Source organism: Mustela putorius, unplaced genomic scaffold (genome assembly GCF_011764305.1).
Source record: "Mustela putorius furo isolate JIRA1106 unplaced genomic scaffold, ASM1176430v1.1 tig00003899_pilon_pilon_pilon, whole genome shotgun sequence".
Taxonomy (NCBI): Eukaryota; Metazoa; Chordata; class Mammalia; order Carnivora; family Mustelidae; genus Mustela; species Mustela putorius.
In genome coordinates this window covers 17,706,838-17,734,338 of record NW_025422048.1, presented here as the reverse complement: position 1 = coordinate 17,734,338, position 27,501 = coordinate 17,706,838, and the positions used below count along the sequence as shown (strand labels likewise).

At 45.6% G+C, this 27,501-nt stretch overlaps 1 protein-coding gene across 4 annotated transcripts in view; it reads right to left on the bottom strand.

Moving 5' to 3' along the window:
* The window catches only part of HS6ST2 (heparan sulfate 6-O-sulfotransferase 2), a 279,181-nt gene extending 252,111 nt beyond the window's left edge, over nt 1-27,070 (bottom strand). The window contains exons 1-2 of one of the 4 annotated variants that reach the window (XM_045068108.1): nt 26,625-27,070; nt 25,253-25,771 (exon numbers count right to left, since the gene is read on the bottom strand). In XM_045068108.1, the coding sequence (XP_044924043.1) occupies nt 25,253-25,771; nt 26,625-27,052 (947 nt within the window). In that variant the 5' untranslated portion in view covers nt 27,053-27,070. Of the gene's footprint in view, nt 1-25,252; nt 25,772-25,891; nt 25,965-26,624 lie in introns of those variants that run through there. The other 3 variants (XM_045068109.1, XM_045068110.1, XM_045068111.1) reach the window with 3 other exon arrangements.
* Nucleotides 27,071-27,501: the final 431 nt, after the last annotated feature.

Sequence of the window (27,501 nt, the reverse complement as noted above, 5' to 3'; positions counted from 1 at the left end):
AGAGCCAGTGATTTTTTTTTTTTAAACAGGCCACAAGCAGCCATGATTTTCCAGATGGGAGATATTTCCCTCCACGTCCGGAAGAAAGCCTTCTGAAGTACAGTTCAGTTGAAGCCCATCTGCCATCTCCTTGGAATCTGGTCAGGTAAGACCTGGTCTCACTGGATGGTTTTCAGGGAAGGCCCACTAGCTGTCCTGTTTACTCTGAAAAGCCCCCCACCCCCTCTTGCTGACAGCCCGCCATACTCTCACATTAAGTTTCATGGTCCTTCTTTTGGACTCACAGGACAAGATGCCTAAGTGTGGCTAACTAGTCCTATCACACCTTCAGATTGACCCTAAGTCCATGCGGTGCCTTTATGCAGCTGGTCCTTAACTTTTATGATGACAGAAGGGAATGGAAGTCAGGAACTGTCTAGAAAAGGATCTAATGAAGGGATAATTCATACAGGATAGTGGACCACATTGGGTGATACTTTACAAAATTCCCTTTCAAATTATGTATTCTTTAAGGGATCCTGGAAATAACTTGCTTTTCCCGGCTTGGCAGTAGCAGCTGCCTTCTAAATGTGTAGAACAGGGAGGGGATGACTCTGGACAAACCCCCAGCGTTCAGAGCTTGCAAACTGGACCCCTGCAGGACCTAGAAAGTCACTATGTAAAGGCAGGCCAATCTCTTCATGCCAGTGGCTAAAATATTCACTTCACCCTCCAGGCATGACCATAGTTAATGTCATAATTGAGGAGAAAAGGCGAGATGTGGTTTTCCAATTTCCTACACTCAGGTTGTACAAACTCTCCATTCTAAAGGTGTCAACTTACATGATCAACTTTTCCAAAGAGGGACTTCTAAGAACCCAGAGTTCAGCAGCCCTGAGTTCTAAGAGCCTAAGCCACACCCTCTGAAGTTTTGCCTGAAATACAATCCAGGTTTCAGGTTAGTTATTTCTTAAGCCCTATAGGAGCTGAAAAACTGGAGAAAATGTGAAATGACTGAAAAGTGGGATTTTGTGAGGTTTCCCCCTCCCATCATCCTCTCCCCTGCCCTCCCATAATGCACAGGAAGGCATAGTTTTTACAACTTTGATCTTCCATTAACAAATTCCTTCAAGTCAAAGGCACTTCACTTCCCCCTCGCTCTTGAGTTTTCAACAGTCATTTGAAATCTAAGCAGAACCGGACGTTCAGGCTGTTGTCCCTGATGGTGTGATGGCCCCGCTGCCTTCCCGGAGGTACTTCGCGTGCAAATTTCTGTCCTCAGAAGCATTTCGTCTCACTGAACAAAACAGAAGCTGCCTGAACACATTTGAAAACCTGATTGACCCTCTAAGATCTCCTTGGATTGATCTTCTCAGCACTTCTCCCTAGAGAAAGCCAGTTATGAGATTAGTCAGCATACAGAAAACCCTGGAAAGAGGAACAAAGAACAACCCCAGTGATGAGATGCTCAGTTAAAGGGGGAAGAAAACATGTTCTACCAAGTGTCAACATGGCTCCACGTTCTCCCCTGAATACAGCCAAGCTCCAAAGGTTGGGGGAGGCGCGGGGCCACAGCTCTGGCTGAAGACTGAAAAGTGGCATGGAGCTAAGAATTCCTGAGATAGATGCCCACCCCTACCCCTCCTTCCATCCTCCCAAAACATAAAATGTCTTCCCCATCTCCCTTCTCTCTCCACCTCCTAACGACTGGCCATCCCAGATACAGTAGGTCTCAGCAAGCACAAGTGGGCTTCTTTGTCAATCCAAAACTGAATGCCTAATCCTGGAAGTGTGACACTGTGCAGTAGCCACAGTCACCCTAGGTGCTGTGACAGGACCTATGCCACCCCCCCCCCGCCCACCTCACCCCAGGAAGTCTTTAGTATCAGCAAGGCTTACACATCACTGAGAACGTGCACATACTTACCATCTACCAATCCCTGGCTGAAAGCAAGCCAAGAGAAATTGGAGAGAAAAAGAAAATGGCAAGAAATACCTAAAAATCTTTTAGGTATGGGATTTGTAACACATTGCTATCTGATGCACAATAAAATCCTCAGTAACTCAAATGAAAAAAAAAAAAAAAAACTTGAGCAGGGTATTTTGGACTGACTGGGCACAGAACAATAAATATTTTGACCAGAAAACATTGAAGTGTCTCATTGCCAGAGAATCTAAAACAATGGATATCAAGTTATGGGGGTTTTACCATAAATGACATGAAGAAGCTTATCTGACTGTCTGGTCCAGGAGCCAACAGTCTTAGCATGTCGTGTTCCTGACCAGGTAGCTAACTGACAAATGCATGGACGGATGGATTGATGGATGGTTGGTTGGTTGGATGGATGGATGGATGGTTAGATGGATGCAAGTAAAGAACAGTATCTGTAGGCAGCCCTATCTGTATGACTTGGCCCCTAATACTGGTCAACCACCACTCTAAGCCCTTGGCTCCTCAAGCCTCACATTGTTTTGCCCTTGCCTCTGTTCCTACTTAATATAAAGACAAATCTAGCAACACATGGGATTGTTACTGTATCCTACATAGAAGGCTACAAGGATGAGCACCATCAGAAATGTATTTGAGAAACATCATCCTGGTTATGGTGTGTATAGAGAATGGAGTGGAGGGGACTGAGTTGGGGAAATTAGATGAAAGCTATTGCCATAGTCCCCACAAAACAAACAAACAAAAAAACAAACAAACAAAAAAAACGAGGAAGGTTTCACTAAAGTGGTGGCAGCAGGAAGAGAGATGAGTGTTCAGAGTTGGAACAGAAGGGATAGAGTCAACAAGGCTTGGTGATGGACTAAATTTTGGAGATGAGGCAGAGACCAGGGTCTAAATCCTTGTTACCTGAGGTGTAGTATGCAGGCCAATAGCATCAGCATCACCTGGGAGCTTATTAAAAACGCAGAATCTTAGGCCCACCCAAAACCTACTGAATTAGAATATGCATTTTAACAAGATCCCTAGGTGATTTGTGCACAGTCAAGTTTGCGAATGCTTTGGAGAACATTCAGGTTCCTTGGAAAGCTGGCAATGGTACCACCCGGTTAAAGACAAAACTGTGTTTAGCATTTGGAATATTGGAGTCATGATGCTTGAACGTTATTTTGCTTATTCAGCAAACATGGACCGACTGCTATGGACAATGGCTCTGGGAAGACAGACATGAAACAAAGTTCTTGGCCTTAAAGAATTCACATCAGGTGGAACAAAATTTTTAAATGGCAATTGTATTGTATTATGATAAATACCATGTTTGAGGTATTCCCAGGCTACAAGTTTGGTATACTATTCAAAAGATGGTTCAGCTACCTACATTCATCCTGGGCTCAAGAGCTAGCCAGGACCCCACCTGAGCGGGCTCAGGTTGAATGGGGAGGACCTCCCTTCAAGTTACTAAGCCAGTGAGAAGCCCACATCATCCTTCCGCCAGACATGTCAATTACATAGGGCCCTAGGGCTTCTTTCCTTCAAATCACATGCTTGGAGGTAGGAGGCAGGAGAATATTTTATGGAATGAATAATTTGGCTCAGAGGCTGAAGAGCAATCATCTCCATCAGCTGCCTTACAGGTCAAATCTCTGAAAAGAGTAAAGTCAGAAAGCTGTAGACTTAAGCAGCAGCAGCAGCATTTTAACAATTAAATACTCTTTCAGAAACTCACTAAGTGGATTTGGAGAGTATCACTTTGGCTCAGCTAAAAAGGATTTTCTCCTTTCACCTGTTCTCATAAATTCTGATTGCCTTCATTTATCACACCCCTCCAAATTCAACTCATTACCAAGAAGTGAGAAAAAGCCATTCAAGGCACTAGGCCATGGACCTTATCTAAATCAGATGAACATTTCAATGTCTCCCTTTTATTGGCAGAATAATACTTTCCTCTTCGTTTTAACACCATCTTTTCCATCTGTTTACTGATGTCAATAACTCCTGGTATTTGGTCTACATATTTTGCTCCCCCACTGATTCATTTCTTGACAATATATTGATACTTAAAAACTACAGACTACTTGAGAACAAGGTATTTCTCAATAGAACTCAAAGTGGGTTTTTTAAAGATTTTATTTATTTCTTTGAGAGAGAGAGCATGAGCGAGGAGAAGGTCAGAGGGAGAAGCAGACTCCCTGTGGAGCTGGGAGCCCGGTGCAGGACTCAATCCCCGGACTCCAGGATCATGACCTGAGTCAAAGGCAGTCGTCCAACCAACTGAGCCACCCAGGCGTCCCTCAAAGTGGTTTTAAGGCATTATCTATTAGTCCCGTATCTCTCTCTCCCTTTTTTAAGATTTTATTTTTCAGTAATCTCTGCACCCAGTGTGGGGCTCAAACTCACAACCCCGAGATCAAGAGTCACATGCTCTACTGACTGAGCCAACCAGGGGTCCCCCAGTCCTGCATCTTCATGAGTTCAGTGATGGTGTTCACTTCCACTTCGCCATTAAGGAGGCTGAAGCAGAAAACACTTTAGGGGTTTTGTCCAGAGTCAATGTGCTGAACTGGGAACGGAACCTGGGAACGTTTGCTCCCAGGTCTAGTTGCCATCCACTGAAGGTCCTCCCACTATGCAAAAGAATTCATAATTAGATTACTCGGGTGTGCAATAGGGAAACAATTCTCTAGGCATTGCAGTGCCTGCATTTCTGCAAAAAAAAAAAAAAGTAATTTTCCCCTCCAGCATCCAACACTAGTTTGAGTACCTTGCAAAGACAACGAGACTTCTTACAGTAACTCTTCCCCCGTTAAAATTCATCACTGGGTAAAGCCTTGTTCTTCAGCTGTCCCACATCATCAGGGGCAAGCTAAAATACCTAAAATCCTTCAGATATGGCACATTAGCTCAACCTCATCTCTTCCCAATATACCCAGCTCAAGCTGGAAACCAAGATATTTATGGGACATGATGAAAGCACTAATACATGCAAAATTCAAATAATACCCAAGTTTGGGGACCATTAAAACATGTCAAGCTAAAGCAAAGAGCAACAACAGCTATAAAATTGTAGAAGTTGATAGATTTTATGTTTTACATAAACATGTTTGAAAGAGTGGATGAATCAAGAGATACCCTCAGATGTGCTCCTATAAGATTGGGGGGCAATCTGGACAGAATCAATCCTTGGTTAGACTGAGATTTCGAACACAGTCATATGGACACCAATAACTTAACAATATTCTTTGCTATTAGGGGAAAATGGGTTAAAAGAGTTACTTTTAAGTCAAGCGACACATTCTGATATTAACAACACTCTCTCACTCCCCACGAGCCACACCTTTCAGTCACACATTCTTTCTTTGTTCTCCCTCCCAGATATTCCTGAAACCATTCACCTTTCCACGTGCCCCTAGCCCAGCCATCACCCCATCTGCCCTAGACTTCCACAGCTTCTAACTGGGTTCCCTGCCATTTTCTCAGCCCTCTCCTGTCCTCTGTCCACACAGGAGCCCAGGCGACGAGTTAAGACACAAATCAGATCACATTACTCCTCCATTTGACTGATGGCATTCAGGATAAAGTCCCAAATATGCTCCATGCCCTACAAGGCTTCCATGAGCCCTGGCTTCTCTAATTCCGAGGTCACCATTTTCATCCCAGCCCCTAAGTGCAAGCCTTACATGTTCTTGGAGCTGCGCTTTTCATTGTGCTGCGTTGTTGGGTTTTCCCCTGTGCCCTGCCTGGCTGTGGAGCCTTGGGGACGCAGCAGCCTGGATGTCACCTCCTCTTCATCCTCATGGCGACTTGTGCTCAGCTTAATCACAGTGCCCCTCACCCTATTTGTCTACTGGTCACCCCTCACTTGTCTAAGCAGACACCATCGGCTCTGTTGTCCCAACACCTGACCCAGCGCCTGGCACACAGGAGGCATTCACTACATACAGAATGCACTAGTTAATGAGAAGGAGTCCATCCTAGTCAAAAGGGGCAGTGTTACCAGTCCTACATCTTAGTGCAAGACAGTTTTTCATTTCTTTTCCTGCTGAACTTGTGACAGCAGGCAGAAATGTCCAGATCCCACAACGACCCAACTCTCCCGAAACCAAACACCTCCAAAGAGAAAGGAAAAGGAGAGATGGACACAACCAAAATAAGATAAAGGTGGGGGCCTATTTAATTAAAAATACTTGGACTTCAAGAGTCTGATCCCTGGAAATAAAGAAAACGGAGTCACTACAACACTCGATGTACAGAGAAGTTGACTTAGTAATAGGGGATTACCGCACTCAAATTAGGTATGTGCAACCCACAGCCTCGATGCCTTCAATAGCCCACCAGGCCATTGGAGCGAACAGAAACAGGTGAACTGTGCCTACTTATAGTTCTGGGTGGGTACACATTTCTCTCTATCCCTCCAAGTAATAACATATGTTATTTTAGATAACATTGATAGATAATAATAGTAGATAATAATAGATAATAGATATGCTATTTTAATGTATCCATAAAATACTCTAAAATAAGTGTTAGAAGGCACTGACAGGTAGACAGAAAGACATATCATGTACTCATGCACACATCAGTCGGGAGAAAGTGTAAGTGGCTATGTTCGCTTTGGAGAAAATAGACCTTGGGACAAAGAAAATAACCCAAACTGAAGGGAGGACATTACATAATGATAGAAGAGTCAGTTGACCCAGAACACGTAGCAACCCCAAATCTGTCTGTAACAAACAACAGAGCTGCAAAATATAGAAAGCCAAAACTGATGGAAGTGAAAGGAGAAAACAGACAAATCTATAATTATGGTTAGGGATTCTAACACCTCTCTCAACAACTGAAAGAACCATTATACAGAAAATCGACAAGGATATACAAAATCTCCATGATACCTTCAACCACAAAGACCTAATCAACATTGACCCAACAGCAGGACTTAATGAACTCCACCCAACAACAGTAGAATTATTCCCAAGTGCACTTCAAAATTATTTATGGTTAAGAACAATAATGTACTGCCAGCTTTGTAAAATACAGATGTAAATTTTATAACAATAATAGCACAAAAAGAGAGAAGAAGGAATAGATTGAGGGAAATATTTCTAGAAACATTTCTAACTATAATGTATTACAAATATCAAGTAGATTCTGAAAAGTTATAATGTACAGATTAAGCCCTAGAGCATATGCTAAAAAAATTACAACAAAATTACAGTGCAAAATCATTAAAGGAATTGAAATGTTATATTAGAAAACAGTAACCTAATACATCAGAAAGCAGTAAAGGAGGAAAAGAGAAATAGCAAAAAAAAAAGATATGAGATACGCAGAATTAAAAATAAAATGACAGGGGCACCTGAGTGGCTCAGTCAGTTAAGTGTCTGCCTTTGGGTCAGGTCATGATCTCAGGGTTCTGGGGATCAAGCTCCACATCAAGCTCCCTGTTCAGTGGAGAGCCTGCTCCTCCCTCTCCCTCGGTCTCCTGGCCCTTACTCTCTCTCTAGCTCAAATAAGTAAATAAAATATTTTTAAAAAATAAATAAAAATAGAATGAGAGACTTGGAATGAGCTATCAATAATATTAATGAACAGAACAATCCAATCAAAAGGCACAGACATGGGGGCCTGGCTGGCACAGCTGGTAGAGAATCCAACTCTTGATCTTGGGGTCATGAGTTTGAGCCCCACATAGGGTATAGAGATTGCTTTAAAAAAAAAAAAGCATAGATCATCAGATGGATTTAAAAAAACAAGATCCAAAAATATGTTGTTCACAGGAAACATGCATTGCATTCAAAGAAATAATCTGAACAAAAAAGGAGAAAAAGACATATATTATAGAAACAGGAACAATAAGAAATATGGAATGACTATATTAATATTACAGAAAACCAACTTTAATAAATGTTACTAGAGATAAAGAAGAAATTTTTATAATGATAAAAGGAGCAACACATCAGGAGAACATAACAATCATAAATATACATGCAGTTAATAACAGAACCCAAAAAAACATGAAGCAAAAACAGAATTAGAAAGAGAAATAGAAAATTCAATAATAATAGCTGGAGACTTCAATGCCCCAATTTCTTTTTTTTTTTTTTAAGATTTTATTTATTTACTTGAGAGAGAGCATGAGAGAAGAGAGGTCAGTGGGAGAAGCAGACTCCCTGCCAAGCAGGGAGCCCGATGTGGGACTCAATCCCAGGACTCCAGGATCATGACCCGAGCCAAAGGCAGTTGCCCAACCAACCAAGTCACCCAGGCGCCCCAATGCCCCAATTTCAAAAATGACTAGAACAAGTACAAAAACAGCAACAAGGACACAGAAGTCTTGAGCAGTACAATAAACCAAGACTTAGCGACATCTATAGAATAGTCCACCACCAACAGAACATAGCCTTCTCAAATGTCCACAGAGCAATCTCTAGTACAGACCATATGGTAGGCCATAAAACTCTTCTTGGTATATTTTAAAAGACTGAACTGCATAGCGTATGTTCTCTGACCACAGTGGAATGAAATTATAAATAATTTAAAGAGGATATCTAGGATATTCATAAATATGTGGGAATCAAACAATGCACTCTTTTTTTTCTTTTCTTTTCTTTTTAAAGATTTTATTTATTTATCCGACAGACAGAGACCACACGTAGGCAGAGAGGCAGGCAGAGAGAGAGAGAGGAGGAAGCAGGCTCCCCGCTGAGCAGAGAGCCCGATGTGGGGCTCGATCCCAGGACCCTGGGATCATGACCTGAGCCGAAGGGAGAGGCTTAACCCACTGAGCCACCCAGGTGCCCCAATGCACTCTTTTTTTTAAAAGATTTTATTTATTTATTTGACAGACAGATCATAAGTAGGCAGAGAGGCAGGCAGAGAGGCAGGCAGAGAGAGAGGAGGAAGCAGGCTCCCTGCTGAGCAGAGAGCCTGATGTGGGGCTTGACCCCAGGACCCTGAGATCACGACCTGAGCCAAAGGCAGAGGCTTTAACCCACTGAGCCACCCAGGCGCCCCTCAAACAATGCACTCTTAAAGAAACAATTGTCCAAAGAAGAAAGCACAAGAGAAATTAGGAAACCTTTCAGATAGATTAAAATAAGACAAAACATACCAAACTTAAGGATGCAACCAAAGCCACTCTTAGAGAATATTTTATAGCTGTAAATGTAAAAAAAGAGAGAGAGACTAAAAGGTCTCAATCAATAACTTAATTTTCCACAACAAGACACTGGAAAAGAAAAAGTATACTAAACCAAAAAAGCAGAAGAAAAAAGAAATATTATAGATTGCAGTGGGAATTGAGAGTTAAAAAGAATGGAGAAAATCAATGAAGCCAAAAGTTGGTTCTTTGAAAAGATCAACAAAATTGACAAATCATAACCTAGATTGACCAAGAATAAAAGAGTCAATTAATAAAATCAAGAATGAAAGAAAGGACATTAAAACCATCTTTTAAAACCATAATGGAGAGTGTCTGGCTGGTTCAGTCGGTGGAGGGTGTGACTCTTGATCTCAGGGTTGTAAAGTTCAAATCCCATGTTGGATGTAGAGATTAATTAAAAATAAAATCTTTTTTTAAATGACTATATAGGTGAATAAAATGTAATTAAGAATATAAAAAATAGGGACGCCTGGGTGGCTCAGTTGGTTGAGCAGCTGCCTTCGGCTCAGGTCATGATCCCAGCGTCCTGGGATCGAGTCCCACGTCGGGCTCCTTGCTCCACGGGGAGCCTGCTTCTCCCTCTGACTCTGCCTTCCACTCTGTCTGCCTGTGCTTGCTTTCGCTCGCTCTCTCTCTGACAAATAAATAAATAAAATCTTTAAAAAAAAAAAGAATATAAAAAATAAATCCATAAACTGATGGTCAATTGATTTTCAACAAAAGTACCAAGGCAATTCAATAAAGAAAAAAGTCTTTTCAACTAATGATGTTGGGACAACTGATATCCACCTGGAGAAGAATGAAGTTGGGTCCCCATCTTAAAATATGGATTAAAAAATAATTCAAAATAGCTCATGGACTTTAAGAGATAAAACTATAAAACTCCTAGACAAATATTGGGGTAAATCTTCAAGGTCTCAGGTCAGGCAAAGCCTTCATAAGAGACAAAACAAAGAACAGTTAAATTGGATTTCATGAAAATTTAAAACTTTCATGCTTCAATGAACATGAAGAGATGACTCACTGAGAGGAAAATACTTGCAATACATATATATGATAGGAAACTTGAATCTAGACTCTATAAAGAACACCTAACTCAATACTATAGAGAGAAAAAAAAAACAAAATTAATAATGGCAAAGTATCTGAATAGACATTTCTCCAAAAAAGACATTCAAATGGGCAATACACACATGAAAACATGCATAACATCATAACCTTTGAGGAATATGCAAATCAAAACCACAATAAGGTGCCATATCACACCCATAAGACGGCTGGGGAAGGGAAGAATGGACAGTGACTGCTAATGGGTGGAATTTACCGGCGGCAATGATCTCACAACTTTCTGAATATATTAAAAACCACTGGACTGTGTGCTTTACAAGTGTGAATATTTCGATGCCTGAACTGTATCTAAGTAAGAAAATAGCTTTAAAATGTTATCATAGACTTAAAGGTAAAAAATTAAAACTATAAAGTCTTTAGAAAAAACACAGGAGAAAATCTTCAAGATCTAGGGCTAGGCAAATTTGACACCAAATCATGATCCATAAAAGGAAAAATTGACAGATTGGACCTCATCAAAATTAGAAATTTTGCTGTGCCTGGGCTTCTGGGTGGCTCAGCCTGTTACTCAGCCAACTCTTGATTTCAGCTCAGGTCGTGATCTCACGGTCATGAGATCAAGCCCCCTCCCCCACTGGGGTCCACACTGGGTGTGGAGCCTGCTTAAGATTCTCTCTCTCTCTCTCTCTCTCCCTCCCTTTGTTCCTCCCCTCCCTACTGACATGCGCACTCTGTCTCTTAAAAAAAAAAAAAAGAAGAAAATTTTGCTCTATCTCATGCCATGTGAAGAAGACGAAAGGCAGACAATGGACATAGAGAAAATATCTGCAAACAATGCATCTGACAAAAGACTAATATACAGAATATATAAATAACACTCAAAACTCAATACTTAAAGAAAAAAGAATCCCATCAGAAAACATGCAAATAGCGTGAACAGGCATTCCATCAAAGAGGATGCCCAGATAGCTAGTCAGCCTGTGAAAGGATGCTGAACATCATCAGCCACCAGGGAAAGGTAAATTAAAACCACAATGAGATATTACTACACACCTATCAGAATGGCTAAAATAAAAAATAGTGACAACACCAAACGCTGGCAAGGATAGGGAAAAATGGGATCAACCATGCAAGGCTGCTGGGAATGTGAAACCATATATAGTCCTTCCATAAAAACAGTTTGGCAGTTTCTCATAAAACTAAACACATAATTATCAAAGGACCCTGGAATTGCATTCTTGAGCTTTTATCCTAGAGAAATGAACACGGATCATTCCACAAAAGCCTATACACGAACGTTTATAGCAGCTTTATTTGTGATAGCCAAAAATTAGAATCAGCCCAGATGTCCTTCAACAGGTGGGAGTTAAACAAACTGGTCTTCGTACTTGCCATGGAAGATTCTTCAGCAATAAAAAAAGAACGAACTGTTGACACAGGCAACAGCTTGGATGAATCTTGAGTGAATTATGCTGAATGATTAGAGGCACCCCAAACCAGCTCTCATCCCTAATCCAGCAGAACCATGGTGTCCCAGAATTCCAAGTTGACAGCCACCAGTGGCCCCTAGACCTACGGGGTTACTATTAAAGCTGGCAATGTGCACGGCACCACTGCGTCCTTCTAGGGCCCTGAAGCCGATGTGGGTGCAACTGATAGTTCCCAAAGCTATATCTGGGAAGGGGAGGTCTAAATCATTAAGAGGCAACCTGCCATTTAATTATGGCAATAATTTATCTTTATCCCCCCAATAGTATGTCTCTTCCTCAGACCCAACTGGAGCTTCCAATGTTTCAGTTGGAACTTCTACCATTTCGTGAACATTTCTACCTGCTTGAAATTGTGGGAGAACATTCACCTTCTTCCTTCTAGGTTTCTTGTGCTAAGAGATTCAGAGACCAACAGCCAAATAATAGAGCTGTGCATACCTCGAGCTTTGTGGCACTCAGATCTCGCCTTCTTAGCAAGCTCACTACATATAAGAGCTCCTCTCTGTTAACCAGAAAGAGCTGCATCCCAGAATCAGACCCCAGCAAACCAGAAGAGCTGGATTTTCGTGGTCCCTGGCCTGCCTGCTGCTGTCATGGAAACCTGACCTCTGCGACATTCTCTAGAGAAGATATTCCCGGCCAAAGTTCACAACCTGAGACCCCACACCCTGTCCCTAGATGCTGGGACCTATGAACTGCCTACAATGAATAGTGGTTACATCACCATGCTTGAAAAGCAAAACAAAAAATGGCATTCAACGGGGAGCATCACAGTCATGCTCATTCTAATCCAACCATATTTTTTAAAAGGGGAGAGACTGTCGAAGTTACTGCTCGCTTTCATGCATGCAAATCCCATATGCAGCCTTTCACTTAGCTTTTAGCTGAACTCTGGAAAATCACGAACCACTTTCCTACAGTCCTGTGACACAGGACTCCCTCCTTGAGCTGAGCTGAGCTCATTTGGCTTCACTGAACAGTCTAGCTCAGTCACATACATACCTTTAGCCCCCGCACCCCCAGCCACCCCATGTCAAAAGTATACCCCCTCTCATAGAGGAGAAACTGCTGCAAACCCAAGTGTGATTTCAATCTCATCCTAATGGATCTCGTGACATCCAGGTCTCTAAGGCCCTCGGTAATAATTTTTCAAGGCCATCTGGAATAAATAGAAATCTCACTCAAACCTGCATGTATGCAAATTTCTGCACTTTAAATGGATTCTGTCCTTAAGTGCATAAACCAAAAAGCATGGAAGCAATTGGATTAGAAAAGCAAGGTTTTTTTTTAACCCCCCTCTAATTGGCATTAAGTCACCAAACATTGTCAAACACATATCACTTGCTTAATTACTTTGTGTGCACATGTGTATGTCTTTATAACTTCATAAACATATAAATGAGAGGGAGATATGCAGATTTAATGTACACCCATATGGTGATAAATACAAAAGCTGCCAGAAGATTGTAAAAAGCTATACTAACACTAAAATGGTATCTTTTTTATCCTTTGCTTTGCTTCCAAGTCACAAAGAACAAACTAAGAGTGGTAGATGCTAAGCATGGATCCTTACCTAAAAGAAGAAATATGCACAGGCCATTTTGTTCAGTAACAAAATATTTTTAAAAATACCTTGCTTCAGAACCATAGTCAACATCTTCAAGAAATTGTCTTTCGTTAATCTTACGGTGTGTTTATGTGTAACATTCTTTCTATGTGTCCATTAAAATTTGTGTTGAAGTGACTTTTCCTAAATAGCCTACTAAGGTACTGTTCACCCCAGTGTGTTTCATTTCAACATGAGTTGGAGTTGACCTATTCTGCTCCTACAAGATTCTGTACCACCCTCAGCAAAACCAATCATGAAAATAATAATTAGTCCTGCCTCTAGCGTATCTACGAAGTAGGCTCCATTTTCTAACCTTAGGTATTGTCATGCCAGTTAATCTTCTACTTAGCAAAATCTTAACAGTGAGGTATCTGCAGAGATGGCCACCATTCCAAGGTCACACTGATCTCTGGTTATTGTGGGTGCCTTTTTCCCATGTTTCCAATGCCTCCAACCCAATTTCTTGGCCACCCACATTAATGTATGCCAGGCTGGAAGGCCTACACTAACTTACATGTTTTCTTTTCCAAAGCCACCTTTTCTGAAAGAGAGAGAAGACTCCTCTCTTCAAGATGAGCCCCAGGGATAAGAACAGGCTTCAGGATTCATCACTTGGTTTTGGAGAAAGTGTCTTTATTTGACTAGCTCCTCCTGTTTCAGGACTGTATGAACTGATCTAGCCAAACTCATTCACACTACCCTCCAAAGGCTGTGTCTATACAGACCAAATGCAGGTAAAACAAACAAACAAACAAACAAAAACAAAAAAAAATGCTTGTTTATAGAAACAGGCTGCGGTCAGAGCAGTGCAACTGACATTGCTAATGAACCAACTGCCAACATTCCAGAAGGACAAAGATGCTTTGGCCTCTTACAAATCTTATAGAGTGCGCACACCGTATTTTAAGTCCACATGGGGCATAAATTAAAATACAGTTAAGGTCCTCATTTTCCTTATCTGAAAAAAAAATTTTTTCCACTAATGTAACTCCTTTCTTTTTAAATTTCCTCTTAAACAACATTCTTCTGTGTAAATCTGTGTCGATTTTTCATTTGCATTTGCAATATCTTGGACATCTACCTTTTTTTAAATTGTTGGATATCTGAATCCTTATTTAAGAAGGGGCAAAAGAGAGCTGCAGAATTCACCCTTACAGAGTAATTTTTACTGAGCTTTTTAAAGATGCTTAAAAAAATCAGTTAACAGGTCTCCATTTTACTTAGCTCATATAGTAGACACAGCCAAAAACCAAGTACAGACTTTTGGAGATTTGTCTGCAAATTTAGTGAACATTAAAACATATCAGATAGGCCACATGGCCCACCTGATTTTAGCTGCCAGCTCCAATATTGGCTAGCTGGGTAGTTTTGGGTCCAATTCTGTTATTTTCATCTTTAAATGGGTTTTTAAAACATCTACCTTACAGGATTGTTTTGAGGATTAAATGAGAAAAATCCATGCTCTGCCCCTGGCATAGGGCCTGGCTTAATAAGTACCCCAAAACCTTAACAGGTCTTCGGGGTAAGTCAGGCCAAGTTACCTGAGTCAAACCATCACTTTCCAGCACTTCTCTTGGCCAAAGTATTGGAGTTCTACACTCTTGCATGTGAATTAGGAAACCTGATGTGGTTGGTGAAGGACTGGCAATACTTCCACATATATCAGACTACTAATGTTGCTTCTCATGCACTCAGATAGAGTCTGATCCCTTGTTCCTGCCTGACTGGTTACAACATACAGTGACTAAGCACTGCCTGGGCAGATAATATGGTCTGTAAGATATTTACTCACTGAAGTTTTTCCAGACTAACTTTACAGCTTAGTATATGGTCTATTTTTACAAGCGTTCCATATGTGCTTGAGAAGAAAGTACATTCTTCTAATTGGGTGCAGGTCCACTGCACTGAGCTTGTTAACCAAATCTTCTGTATGCTTACCCATTTTTGTGTTTGTTTCATCTGTCAATTTCTGAAAGAGGTTAGCAGATTTTACAATGTCTCCTTATAGCCCCATCAGTTTTTGCTTTCTATATTTTAAAACAATGGTATTAGGTGCATATGAGTTTAGAACTATCTGAAAAGTGGAACTTTTTGCCATTATTCAGTGATCCTGTTGACCCCAGTAAAAGTTTTGCTTCAGTCTATTTGTCTGATATCTGTTTAACTACTTCAGCTTCTTTCTGGTTAGTATTTGCATAGTATATCCATTCCAGTCCTACCTGTATTCTTATGTTTTACCTTTGTCTCTTATACACAGCACAGAGGTCAATTTTGTATTCTCCTCCAGTGTGATAATCTGTGTCGTTCAACTGGTGAGTTTAGTCAGGTTCTATTTATTGTAACAACAGAGAAGCTGGCTGCCAGGATCAAAGGACTTTTTTAAAGTATCTCTGAGTTTCCTGGCTGTAACCTGTTCACCCTAGTCAATTTCTAAATACTCTTTGCTTGCAGTCATTCTCCTGTGGGAAGTTAGCACAAGCTCAATGATTTCCATCAGTGAACTGGAGCTGGTACTATACTGAAGACTTGTCTTTATTAGTACAGTTATGGGAGAAAGTCAATTAATGCAAGGAATGGTGCACACAGGTCTAATCCATTTGATGTAAATCAATGCATTACACATTTCAGTTGCTCTGTATTCCTTCAGAAAAGTGCATGGAAGTGATTCATCAGAACTAAACTCTTCACAAGAAACAGACCAATTCTCTTAGGCTCACTAGGGTATCTCTGCTAGTAAAATATAAAAAGCAATCAAACTGAATAAGAAGTCCTTTTTGCAGACATTTACATTGGGGAAGAACATGATTCTTGACAATTCAGAGCAAATGAAGTGCAAATTATTCTCTTATAATATATCCCAGAATTGAAGCTGAAATTGTGACTAAAAAAGAATCCACAGTTTAATCAGAAAAATATATTTATTGGTAATTCCCATGAGCTGCTATTTGATACATTTATATCATAGGATAACAAGTTCATAACTACTGCTAAGTTATAAATATGGAGTTTATGCAGAATTTGCATGTATTGAATTTTATTTTGAATTTGCAAGTGTGCCTATATTTGAATATTTATAATATTCCAGAAAAAGCACAGTGGAATGTGCAAGACAGATTTATTTAGTGTAATGCTCTGAAATATGTCAAAGTCTTCAACACTGTTCTTAGAGGCAAAATGGCAGAAATAACAAATGGGATGCAATAAGACCAACAGAATAATCTGTGAAGTCCAATACCAAGTAAAACTAGAACAGCTCTTTTGCCAATAAATATTTCACTAAAGTTAGACAAATATTTCTGTAAGCTTACAATGGTATTGTATTAGAAGCTATAAACCATTAGTTGGATTCATCATTATGCTCTAAGGGAAAAGAGAACATTCCCACCCATACTTTTTTCTTTCCCCTAAACTCATTGACTAGAGATCTTATTTGTCATGGAATGCCGATATTAGCTTTTCCACGGTGAAGCACGTTCCTTACACAGTCAAAATAACGAGTACCAAGAATAGAAGTTCCAACAGAGTTTCAAGAATCAGATTATTCACCTCACTGTATCTAGTAGCCCCTCAGATACCCAGAGCAGTTGAGGAATGAAGTGTTCTAAGCAACTTAATGCATAATTTATAAATTTAATTCATAACTCTATGAATTAATTTATAAGCATCGTGTAATTCGTAGTTAATGGGGAGCGATGCTGTCATGAAGGAAAACTGCTCTGGGAGGAGGCTGCCCCAGCTGAGTGCACTCCCTTTCTTTCCAGAATGAGGGCAACACGAGCACCAACTGACCTAAGCTCTCAGTTGTGGCTGTTTAGAAATGGCCATAAGTCTTGACTCTTCTAGCCAGACCATTAGCTCGCTCTGGTGTCCGCTCAAAGTCCAGGCTGTCTTGGGGGAGTTCTGGCCGAGCTGAGCAAGTCTTATTATTTCCAACTGCCTGCCATTATTAATTTCCTGTTCCACTGAACTTTTAAACAGAGAAGAAACAATAGCAATAGACTCAAACATCTCCATAATGTATGAGTATAAGCATTCCATGGTTTCTTTGGCATAGGAGAACAGTCACTCATCAAAAAAACCAACAGCTGATTCCTGACGTGTCATCTCTGCCTTTCAGTCTGAGAGTTTATTAAGAACTCCCCCAGATACCGGGGCGCATGGGTAGCTCTGCCAGTTATGCGTCTGCCTTGGGCTCAGGTCATGATCTCTGGGTCCTGGGATGGAGCCCCACAGCTGGCTCCCTGCTCAGCAGAGAGTCTGCTTGTCCTACCCTTCCCTCTCTGCCTCTTTCCCTCTCTCCTCTCCCAGTGCTCTCTCTGTCTCTCAAATAAATAAATTAAATTTAAAAAGAAAAAGAACTCCCCAGATATCAAGAAGCTAATGAGATAGTCAGCCATGGTCTTCAGGAACCAAAAAGTTGACATGAGTATAATTTATCACAGCCATGATAAAACATCATTTTAAAAACTGTTAATGTTCACTTTGATTATAAAAGTAGTGCATACTCATAAACGAAATGCAAAACCTTCAGAGAAGCCGAATAAGACTCAGTCGGGGCGCCTGGGTGGCTCAGTTGGTTAAATGTCTGCCTTCGGCTCAGGTCATAATCCTAGGGTCCTGAGATCGAGTCCCTCAACAGGCTCCTTGCTCATCGGGGAGCCTGCTTCTCCCTCTCCCTCTGCCTGCCTGCTGCTCTCCCTGCTTGTGTGCTCGCTCATGTGCTCTCTCTGTCAAACAAACGAATAAAATCTTTTTTAAAAAGAATAAGAATAAATCACGAATTGATTTACTAATATCCTGGTATTTTTCTTTCATTCCTTGTATTTTTTTAATAAGATTTCATTTATTTATTTGACAGATAGAGGTCACAAGTAGGCAGACAGGCAGGCAGAGAGAGAAGGGGAAGCAGGCTCCCCGCTGAGCAGAGAGCCTGATGCAGGGCTCGATCCCAGGACCCTGGGATCATGACCTGAGCCGAAGGCAAAGGTTTTAACCCACTGAGCCACCCAGGCGCCCCTCATTCCTTGTACTTTACGCTTAGATTTGGAAGGCTGGGAAGATTGTGTGTGTGTGTGTGTGTGTGTGTGTGTGTGTGTGCGTCTGCCTCTCCCCAATCCCTCTCTCTAACATAGCTATAGTTATACTGGGTCTATAACTGTCTCTTTTCCCCTTAGCTTTAAATCGCTAACAATTTTCCATACCCTCTGAAAATATATTTAAATGATTTTCTAATAATCCTTCAAGTGGATGTACTGAGATTCTTCTCCATGTGGATGTCCAGATTTTTCCAATTTCATGCACTTACAAAGAACTCCAGCCAGCCTCCCAGTGTACCTTTATATCACCCTGTACTCCCCGCCCCCTGCAATGGCATTTCTCACAATTTTAAGTCGCTAATTGTTGGCTTCATTTCTATCTTCCGCACTCCATGAGGGCAGGAACACACAACAGGGCCCCCAGCACATAGCCCAGTGATAGCGGACACTCAGTAAATATTTGTTGAATTAAAAAGTGAAAAAAATGAATAAGTGAGTGAATGAAAAACATGTATATGACTATGATTTTCAGTAACATCCTGGAAAAGAAATTATGGGTCAAAGAAAGAAATATTTTTAATGATCTCCATTTATGTTACCTAATTTATTTCCAGAAGAATTGTTCAAATTTAAAAGGCCACTAACAATGTATGAGAATTATGGAATTGATGGTGGTGGTGATATATGTTGAGGTTTTTTTTTTTTTATTATTTTGTTTGTTTGTTTTTAAATCAGGGCTAATTAGAGAGGCAAAAGGTTTTCCAACACTTAATGACTTAAAGTTGCATAACTTCAATCCCAGTGGGACTACACAGTTATTCCACGTCTGTAAACTAGTTGTGGGTCCCCTGTTATAACTTGTCTTTTCCTATCCTTTGCTTTTCTAATCAATTTGTAGGAGTCCCTTATACAGAAAAGATGTCACTTTTTTTTTTAAGATTTTATTTATTTATTTGACAGAGAGAGATCACAAGTAGGCAGAGAGGCAGGCAGAGAGAGAGAGGAGGAAGCAGGCTCCCTGCTGAGCAGAGAGCCCGATGCGGGACTCGACCCCAGGACCCTGAGATCATGACCTGAGCCGAAGGCAGCGGCTTAACCCACTGAGCCACCCAGGTGCCCCAGATGTCACTTTTTTGTGTGTTTTATTTGTTATGCCTATTGTCATCAATTTGACAATATGCCGTTTCATTTTGGCTACTTTTTGACAGATGAACAGTTCTCGTTTTTATGCAGTCATAACTGTCTATCTTTTCCTCTCTTCAAACATCCTTGTCCTTGGCTATCATTTAAATAATAATGCCGATTGTGAAAGCAGAGTAACTGAGTTCAACAGACTCCCACTTACACAACTAAATCCTAATCAGCCCCAGATGGATTTCCCTTCCCAGGATCCCTGGCCACGACACATCCAGGCAACACAGACCAGTCACAACTCTTTAGCATAGTGCCCACCCCGCCCAAACTAGATCCCCTTGTGGACCACTCTGATCTGATCACTGGTACCACCTCCACTCCAGCCTAGAAGTCAGGGAGGCGCGTTCAGCTGGACTCCAGCCCTCAATTCCTTTTGTATTTCTTACATGCCTTTCATCCAAGTGCTTCTCCGACCCACCGGGGTTCAACCTCATTGCCATCCCAGGACCTTGACCATGAGGCCTCTCCCCACCTACCTCCCAACCATGACCTTCTCAGTTCTGGCCAGTCCTGTCTAGGTGAGGCCACTGAACTGCATGATGCCAGGAGAACGCCATGCCTGCCCACAATGCCTCTTCTCTTCTAAATACAAACCACCTATTCCCAGATGTCTTCCTGAATACATCTCTCCTTTTTCTGTCTTGTTCCTCATTCCTTAGGAAGGAATAGGCCTGAGATGGCTTCCTGGTTAAATCTCCTATTCTACAGAGGGGGATGGACCTGGCCCAAATCACAAGCCTCATCCCCACTCTGACCCACAGTTCTGCACTTTGCCCTCTAAACTTCACGGACTTGAGGATGAAGATGGTGACCCTGCCTTTTCCGGCTTTGTATAGGCTCTAATTACCCCTAACTGCTAGCACTGTGCAGAGCTCACGATTCTTCAGAGTTTGCCGATTAGACATGAACTTCCACATAAACAGATGGACTTTTCTCTCTGTTTCACTATATTCCTGCAAAGGTGTGACATTCTAACAACATCCTTGATATTCAGATCCTTTCCAAACAAAAGACATCTCCTTTGTTAAATGTCTAAAATACCAAATTACTTTGTTCTGTGCTAAGCTCTTGGAGAGAAAGAATGACGCACCTTCCCTGGAAGATAATGGGCAGTCTCACAAAATTTTGTTTAATGAATAACGACGGAAAAGGTGACTAATCTTCAATGTCACTTCATACCACCGAACTTGACGACAAATATCTATAAAAGACAAGCTGACATTCTTCTTGCCGCATAACACCACGGCTCTAAAATTACGATTGAGAAGTGCTAATTCTGAGGAGCCTTTTACACAACCCAGAGAACCGAGAGGTTTTTTTAAAAAAATTAATTTTATTTATTTATTTGAGAGAGTGAGAGAGCATAGGGGCACAGGGAGAGAGCACGGGGGTGAGGGGACAGAGGGAGAAGGACCCTGAGATCATGACCTGAGCCAAAGGCAGACACTTAACCCACTGAGCCACCCAGGCGGCCACCTGAGAACTGAGCATTCTGTCAGGATTCCAACATGTCTGCCATCCACGTGGCCATGCTAACGAATCCTGCTCAAGTTCCACAGATGTGACAGCGAGTGTCTCCCCGTCTCCTGAGAAACAGGTGGGAGAGTAGAGCAGCTTCTCTCAAAGGCAGCTGAAGAAACGCAGGCTGGGCCGAGAAGCCACCCCTGTGAGAGCCCGGTGGCCCACAGCCGGGCCTGTCAGCCCGCCTCATCGCCGAAGCCCAGCTGGGAAGGAAGGGAAGCGGGCCACCTGAGCTGTGAGTGGGCAGAGGCACCGTGGGCTTTCCTGCGAAGGTGGAGCGCATTCAAAATAGCCCCCTTTTAAAAAGGAAGGGAAAGAGAAAGAAGCTTTTCCCCATTGAACAGCCTTTTAGTCCTTTCCTGTCAGTGATAGCCTACTGGATTTCAGATGACAATTAATTACTCTTCCGTATGGCTGCTGGAAAATTCAGAGACACGGAAAGTCTAGGATGCAACAGGAATATCATGCCCAGAGCCTCTGACCTGTAGAGCCATGGAACCCGGCCGGTGCCACCTGTGTGTGCCAGCCGGCACGGTACCTGGCAAAGAAAAATGAGGCCCGTGCACGTTCTCTGTGCCCAATTCAGAATTCCTCCCACAGACCGAGTGGTGCTCCAGAGTTGGCTACAAACAGAGGGAATTTGGCCTGAGAAAAGCCTGCAGAATTCGGGAGTTTTAACAGCTGGTAAGCAAGAATGTTTTGATACATTTTCAAAAAATGGTCTTAGAAGTTCTAGAATGAACAGGACCCTTCTCTGACCCCAAACAACATATTGGCAGACAGATGCATGAAATGCAATTTCTAGTTTCTTTTTCTTTTTTTTTTTTTTAAGAAATACTCTCAATAAACAACTTGAACCTTTTGCCAGCCCAGCATTCTCTGTCTTTGTCCTCACCAGGCAACGCGCTCACAGTCATTTCTATTCAGCAGTTACGTATTGCCCGAGCTGGCGGCCATCAGCAGAGGCAGGCAAGCATGGCCAAAGGAGCACTGGGAGCAGGATTCAGGGTCTTGGCTTGCAGCCACAATGGCCTAGATGGCTGTGAGTCAGAATGTGGCCCTTGTTGCCGCGGGGCTCTCCTACTGTGGCTTATACACCAGGCCCCCAAGCCTGCTCCCATCCTGTGGGGCTTCATGGGGATTTCCAACATGGCAGCCAGAGGCCCTTCTACCACCCCAGCCACGAGACCCCATGCCCACCCCCCCCACCGCCGCCCCGGGGAGCAGAGAGCCTCAGGGAGCTGGAAATCCCTTCTCCCCAGGGGTGTGGCAACCCAGGTCTGATCCCGCGTCCAAACCCACATGGATAGCGTGACTGAAACAGGGGACGGTGTGGATGGTACCACTATCCATCAGTCCGCGTGTACCCAGGGTTCCCTCTGTGAGCGTTACTAACATGAACGGCCTCTCTATGCTTGGGGCCAGGACCCCCTGCACCGAGGCGCTGTGAACGGACCAGAAAGAACTGGAGCAAGATTCCTGCAGGGCCCCTCCAGAGCTCGACGACCTTGAGAAAGGCTGGCGGCCCCTTTGGCCTTCACTCTCATCTGATAAGTGGGGATACTTTTGCCCACTCCACCCTCTCCCCAAAGATATTGCAAGTTTATGGTGAAATACCAGAGATAAAGGGATGTGAAAGCTCATCAGACACTGGAACGCATGCTCCATGTATTCAAGGCCTGGACAGGCTCTGGTCCAAGGTCACACAGCTGGTTCATGGACAGCCTGGCGCCGAGGCCCAGGTGTCAGGACTCTCAGGCCAAACAGGCAGAGCCCTCTGTTCCCCTCGGTTCAGTGGAGCACAGAGACCACCAGCTGGCCCGGAAGGCCGCTCCACACGGGAACCCCGCATGGCTAACTCTCATCTCCCGGGGTGGGCTCCTCACCCCCATGCGGCCCTGCTGCCCCCGTGTCTCATTTTTCACCACACACACTCACACACATGCACATTCTAACTCACACACACTTCACGTATACCTTCCCTCTTCTAGATTATCAGGACTCACTGAACTTGTCCTGAAGGCGGAAAAGTATCAACGCCCTGGAAGATTCTGGAACCCTCAAGCTACCACTATTCTTCAAGAGGAAGGTTTCTGGAGGTTGGGTGGAACTTAATGAAATAAAATAATGCCTTTAGGGTGACAATGTGTTTCTCTAGCAAATTTTATTTCATTTGTGTAAATGGTGTAAGATCCGGTAACTCCGACTCTAAAAAGTGCTTCTTCCTTGATTAGACTAGATGGCACTGTAGTATCACCCTTTTTCGACCAAGTAAAATCTCATTTCATGTCAGATCATGTTGCTTCGAGTTGGGACCATCCAAGAGGGCGAACTGTCCCCTTGAGGGTCCTGGTTATCTTATGGAAAATTTCTGAGGGAATCTGCCAGAGGATAGGGGCCACCAAATACATAATCGGGGCTCCATTTATAAGGTGTGTCTAGAGACTGCGTCACACCCAGACCTACATGTCCAGAAGGATTTTCAAAGGTACACACGTCCTGTGGAACTCAACACCTACAAGCCCCAACGGCAAATGGAGATTATTTTCAATGCTGCCAACTTGTTTGGGATCTTTTTAAACCCCAGTATCTTATGGTGACAATGACTTACACAGTTCTCACAATGGACTGAGGCGACCCTTCCTGGAGCCAAGGTTCTTTTAGGATGAGGAGAAAAAAAAATCCCTTAGGGCTGTAAAGGCAATGAATATTCAACAGATTCTGCCAGAATCCCAGCCTTCAGGAAAGGCCACGGTAAACTGAGGGAAAGGAATGGGAGCATGGGTGACCAAGAGAGTCAAAGGGCTCCATTTGCCTCCCTCTAGAAGGAAGAAACTGCAAAGCCTTTTGTATTCCAGGAATTCCTGTCCCCCTTGCAAGGCACTTCCTTGTCCAAGGCACAGGGAGGAGCTGCTAGCAATGAGGGGTAAGAGTTAGAAGCCTGTCCAGGTAGGCAGCTGCTGTCAACAGCGGCCTGGAGGGCGCCTGTGGTCGCCTGATAGAGAGGCAGAGAGCACAGCCCTGTCCTTGCCTGCCTAAAGACACTTCCAGAGGCTCCAGGGCAATCAGACTCATCCCGTCCATTCCCTGGACTCCCTGCTCCAGCCCTGATTTGTTTCAGGGACAGTGGCATATTGGGAGCCCCGGCCAGAGCAACTCCAGCCCATCAGGCCCTTCTCCCCTTCCCCTTTTTATGGCACTCCATGACCTCCAGCAACCGGGCATTGAGGCTGCATGAAGGAAAATGCTCTACCTTCAAAAGCAACTGACTACAGCCTCTTCATAAATCACCATTTTCCGCATCAGCCCCGGGTCCTCGGCGCGGGGGCTGCCGGGCCCCCACGCTGGGTCTCAGGGTTTGTACATCTGGAGGTTTCTCAAGAGCGAACCACACACAGGGTCAGGGCACCGTCCCAGCCCGCCCTTCTGTACGCACGGTGCCCCCCCCCCCACACTCCCCGCGCACTCGCAAAGAGTGCTGCCGGTAGTGGGGAGCGTTAAGCTGGGTCCCATCAGCTCTCTCTGGGTGTCCCCAAACAGCCGCAGAGGGACACCCACTCGCCCAGGGAGAGCAGAGGCAGAGGACAGGAAGGAGGAGAGTGGCAAAAGTCAAGCAAAGAGAGAAAAATCCGGAAGGGTAAAAGAGAGCGAGAAGCAAAGGGAGAAGAGAGGGAGAAGGCAAGAGCGAGCCGCCAGGGACCGACAGGTAACTGGAGCAAGAGAAAGAGAGAAAAGCAGGAGAATGCGGGAGCGGGAAAAGGAAGAAAGGGCAGAAAGGAGGCTTTGGAACCGGGGTGCAGAGAAAAAAAGAGAGAAGACAGGAGGGACTCAGGGACTTCACACACAGAGACCGGTTCTTTCCGGCGCTCCAGTGCGGAGTCCGCGTGCGGTACCCTGTCCCGGCGGCGGCCGTGGCGGGGGGGCGCTCGATCGGGGCCTCCCAGCCACTCCCCCCCGCCCCCACCGCACGCTCTCCCAGCCACCAAGCAGGCCAACCAGCCGACAGACTAGCCGTCCCGGGCCGCAGCGGACAGGCTTCCTGCGGCTGCCACGGCGCCATGAGCGTGCGCGCCAAGGAGTCTGGCGCCCGCCCAGTGCCGGCGCACCCGCAGGGCCCCCCCACCCCCCCGAGGTGCGCACTGGGGCGCCGCCAGCGACCAGCCGCGCCTCCCCGCCCTCCGCCCGCCCGGGCCCAGGTCCGCTCCCGCGCTCCAGGGCCCGGCTCGGCTCCGGGCGCGGCGCACTCACCTGGACGGTCGCAGTCTGGCGTCGCGCTTGCCGTCCACCACGGCGGGCACGCAGCTGGTGAGCTCGGTCCAGTCGGCGTGCAGCCCGCAGCTCCAGCCCGTGGAGAACCTGGAGAAGAGCCAGGTCTCCCGCTTACCCGGCCGGTGGCAAGTGCATTTCTTCTGACCCACGCGGCACTCGCACGGCTGCTCCAGCTGGATATTGCGCACCAGGTGGCGGCCGAAAGTGGTGCCTCCGGTCTTCTGAATGTGCAGGAACACGATCAGGTCATCGCCCTTGATGTCGAAGTCTACCTTGCGCAGGAGGTCGCCGCGGCTGAAATTGTAACGGGGCACGAACCTGGCGGAGCTCTCATCCTCCGAGCGGTACGGGTCCGGCATCGGGGAGCTGAATGCCTGCAGGCGGAGGAGCTGGCATTCTGTGCCGGGGCACACGTACTGGAGGACGATCACGGCAAATAGGAAGAGCATCACCAAAGCCAGCAGCAGCTTGTTGGATTTCTCATCCATGTTCCCGACGCTGGGGGAAACCCAAGATCGTTACGTCAAGCCCGCAGCTCAGCCCGCGCTCGCCGTGCGCCCGCACCGCCCCCTCCCCCCGGCGCCGCCGTTGCGCCCCCTTGCCCCCTCCCCTCCACACCGAGTACTCCACCGCGGCGGCGGCGGCGGCAGCGGCGGCGGCGCCCTTCCCCGCTTCCTTCCTTCCCGGCAGGCTCAGCGCTGTGGCTCCTGCCGCACACCCCCCTCCCCCCTGACTCCTTCCCGCCCGCCGCCTGCCCTCTCCCCGCGCCGGAGCTAGCCGGAGCCGCGTCGCGGGGGTCTAGTCCCCACGGGACGCCGCCTGGCCCGGTCGCCCCACTCCCCAACTCACACCCCCGGTACGAGCCCCCGCGCGTCCCGCTCCACTCTCCGTGGTTCCCAGCCCCATCCCGCTTCGCCCACCGGACTCTCGCCGGCGCTAGTGCCCAGTCCCCTGGGCGCGCACGCCGCTGCCTCCCCGCCGGCCCGACTAGCGGGCTCCCTCCCCGTGCGCCCCGAAGCCCCGCTCTTGCCCGCGCCGGGTTGCCCACCTTGGAGGCCGCCTCGAGCGAGCTCCGAGCCGGGCGTTCGGAGCTCCCCCGGGGCGGACGAGTCCGCCGGCAGCCCGACTAGCGAGCGGAGACGCTGCGCTGCCGTTGCCCGCGGAACAGCGGGGAGGGAGCCGCAGTGTGGCCGAAGGCGCGCCGCGCCCCTCCGGAGCCCCCGAGCCTGGCCGCCGCCGGCCAGCGGGAACTTTGCGCCCTTCCCTTCCCCTCGCGGCTGCCTTCCCTCCCCGCACGGCTCCTGCGCGCCCCGGCCCGGGAGCGCGAGTCCCGCTTTCGCCTAAAACGTACCTGGCTAGGGGGCCGAAAATCTTGGAGAAGATCGCACCGAGCACGTGCTTCAGCGAGTGGCCCAGGGCGGCCAGGCCCCGAGTGAGCAGGGCCCGGCAGAGGGAGCCCAGGTCCCAGCGTCTCCTGAGGTCGTGCATCCGCCTGCGGCGGCCTCGGGGCAGCAGCGCGAAGAGAGGGGTGCGCGCGGCTCCCGCCAGGGAGGAAGACGCCTTTAGGGGCTCGTCCAGGAACGGCTGGGAGTTGAAGCCGCGAGACACACCCCTAGGAGGGCCCGCGCGGACTGAGGCGGCGACTGATCCGGGCCGGCTCGCTGCCAATTCGGCCTCTACTCTGGAATGCCGGCGGGGACAGGTGGTGCGGGCGGGCGCTCCTCGCTCCGGTTGCAGCGGCGGCCCGAGCGCCCGGGCTGCACACGCAGGCAGTGCCATTCCCCCCTTCAGGCAACTCAGGGTACTAAGGATCGGCAGCGAGCTTGAATTTATGTAATAATGCCTCACGCCTAAGAGCTCGAGCCACTTCACAAGCAGAGGACCTAGGTTTTCTCCTGTCTTGGGGAGCGGAGGTCACTCCAGTGAGCGCATCACTCCGCTTTGGCTGGTAATTTCAACCTCCCCTAAAATAGCAAAGGCGCAAATTGGACCTTTTCCCTCTCTCTTTGGCAATTTCCATTCTCCAGCGGAAGCGGGGGCATTTTCTGAAAAGGTAAGTCAGCATGAAGGAAAAGCATGAGAAAAAAAAAAAAAAACACGTTACAGAATGGGAATCTGAGCTTTTTCAGAGCAGAGACTCACCCTTACTCCTCTCTTCTGGCTGAATCCCTGGCATCCAGCCCTGTGCCTATAGGAAGGCTTCACTCCAATACGGTTTAGTGAAGGAG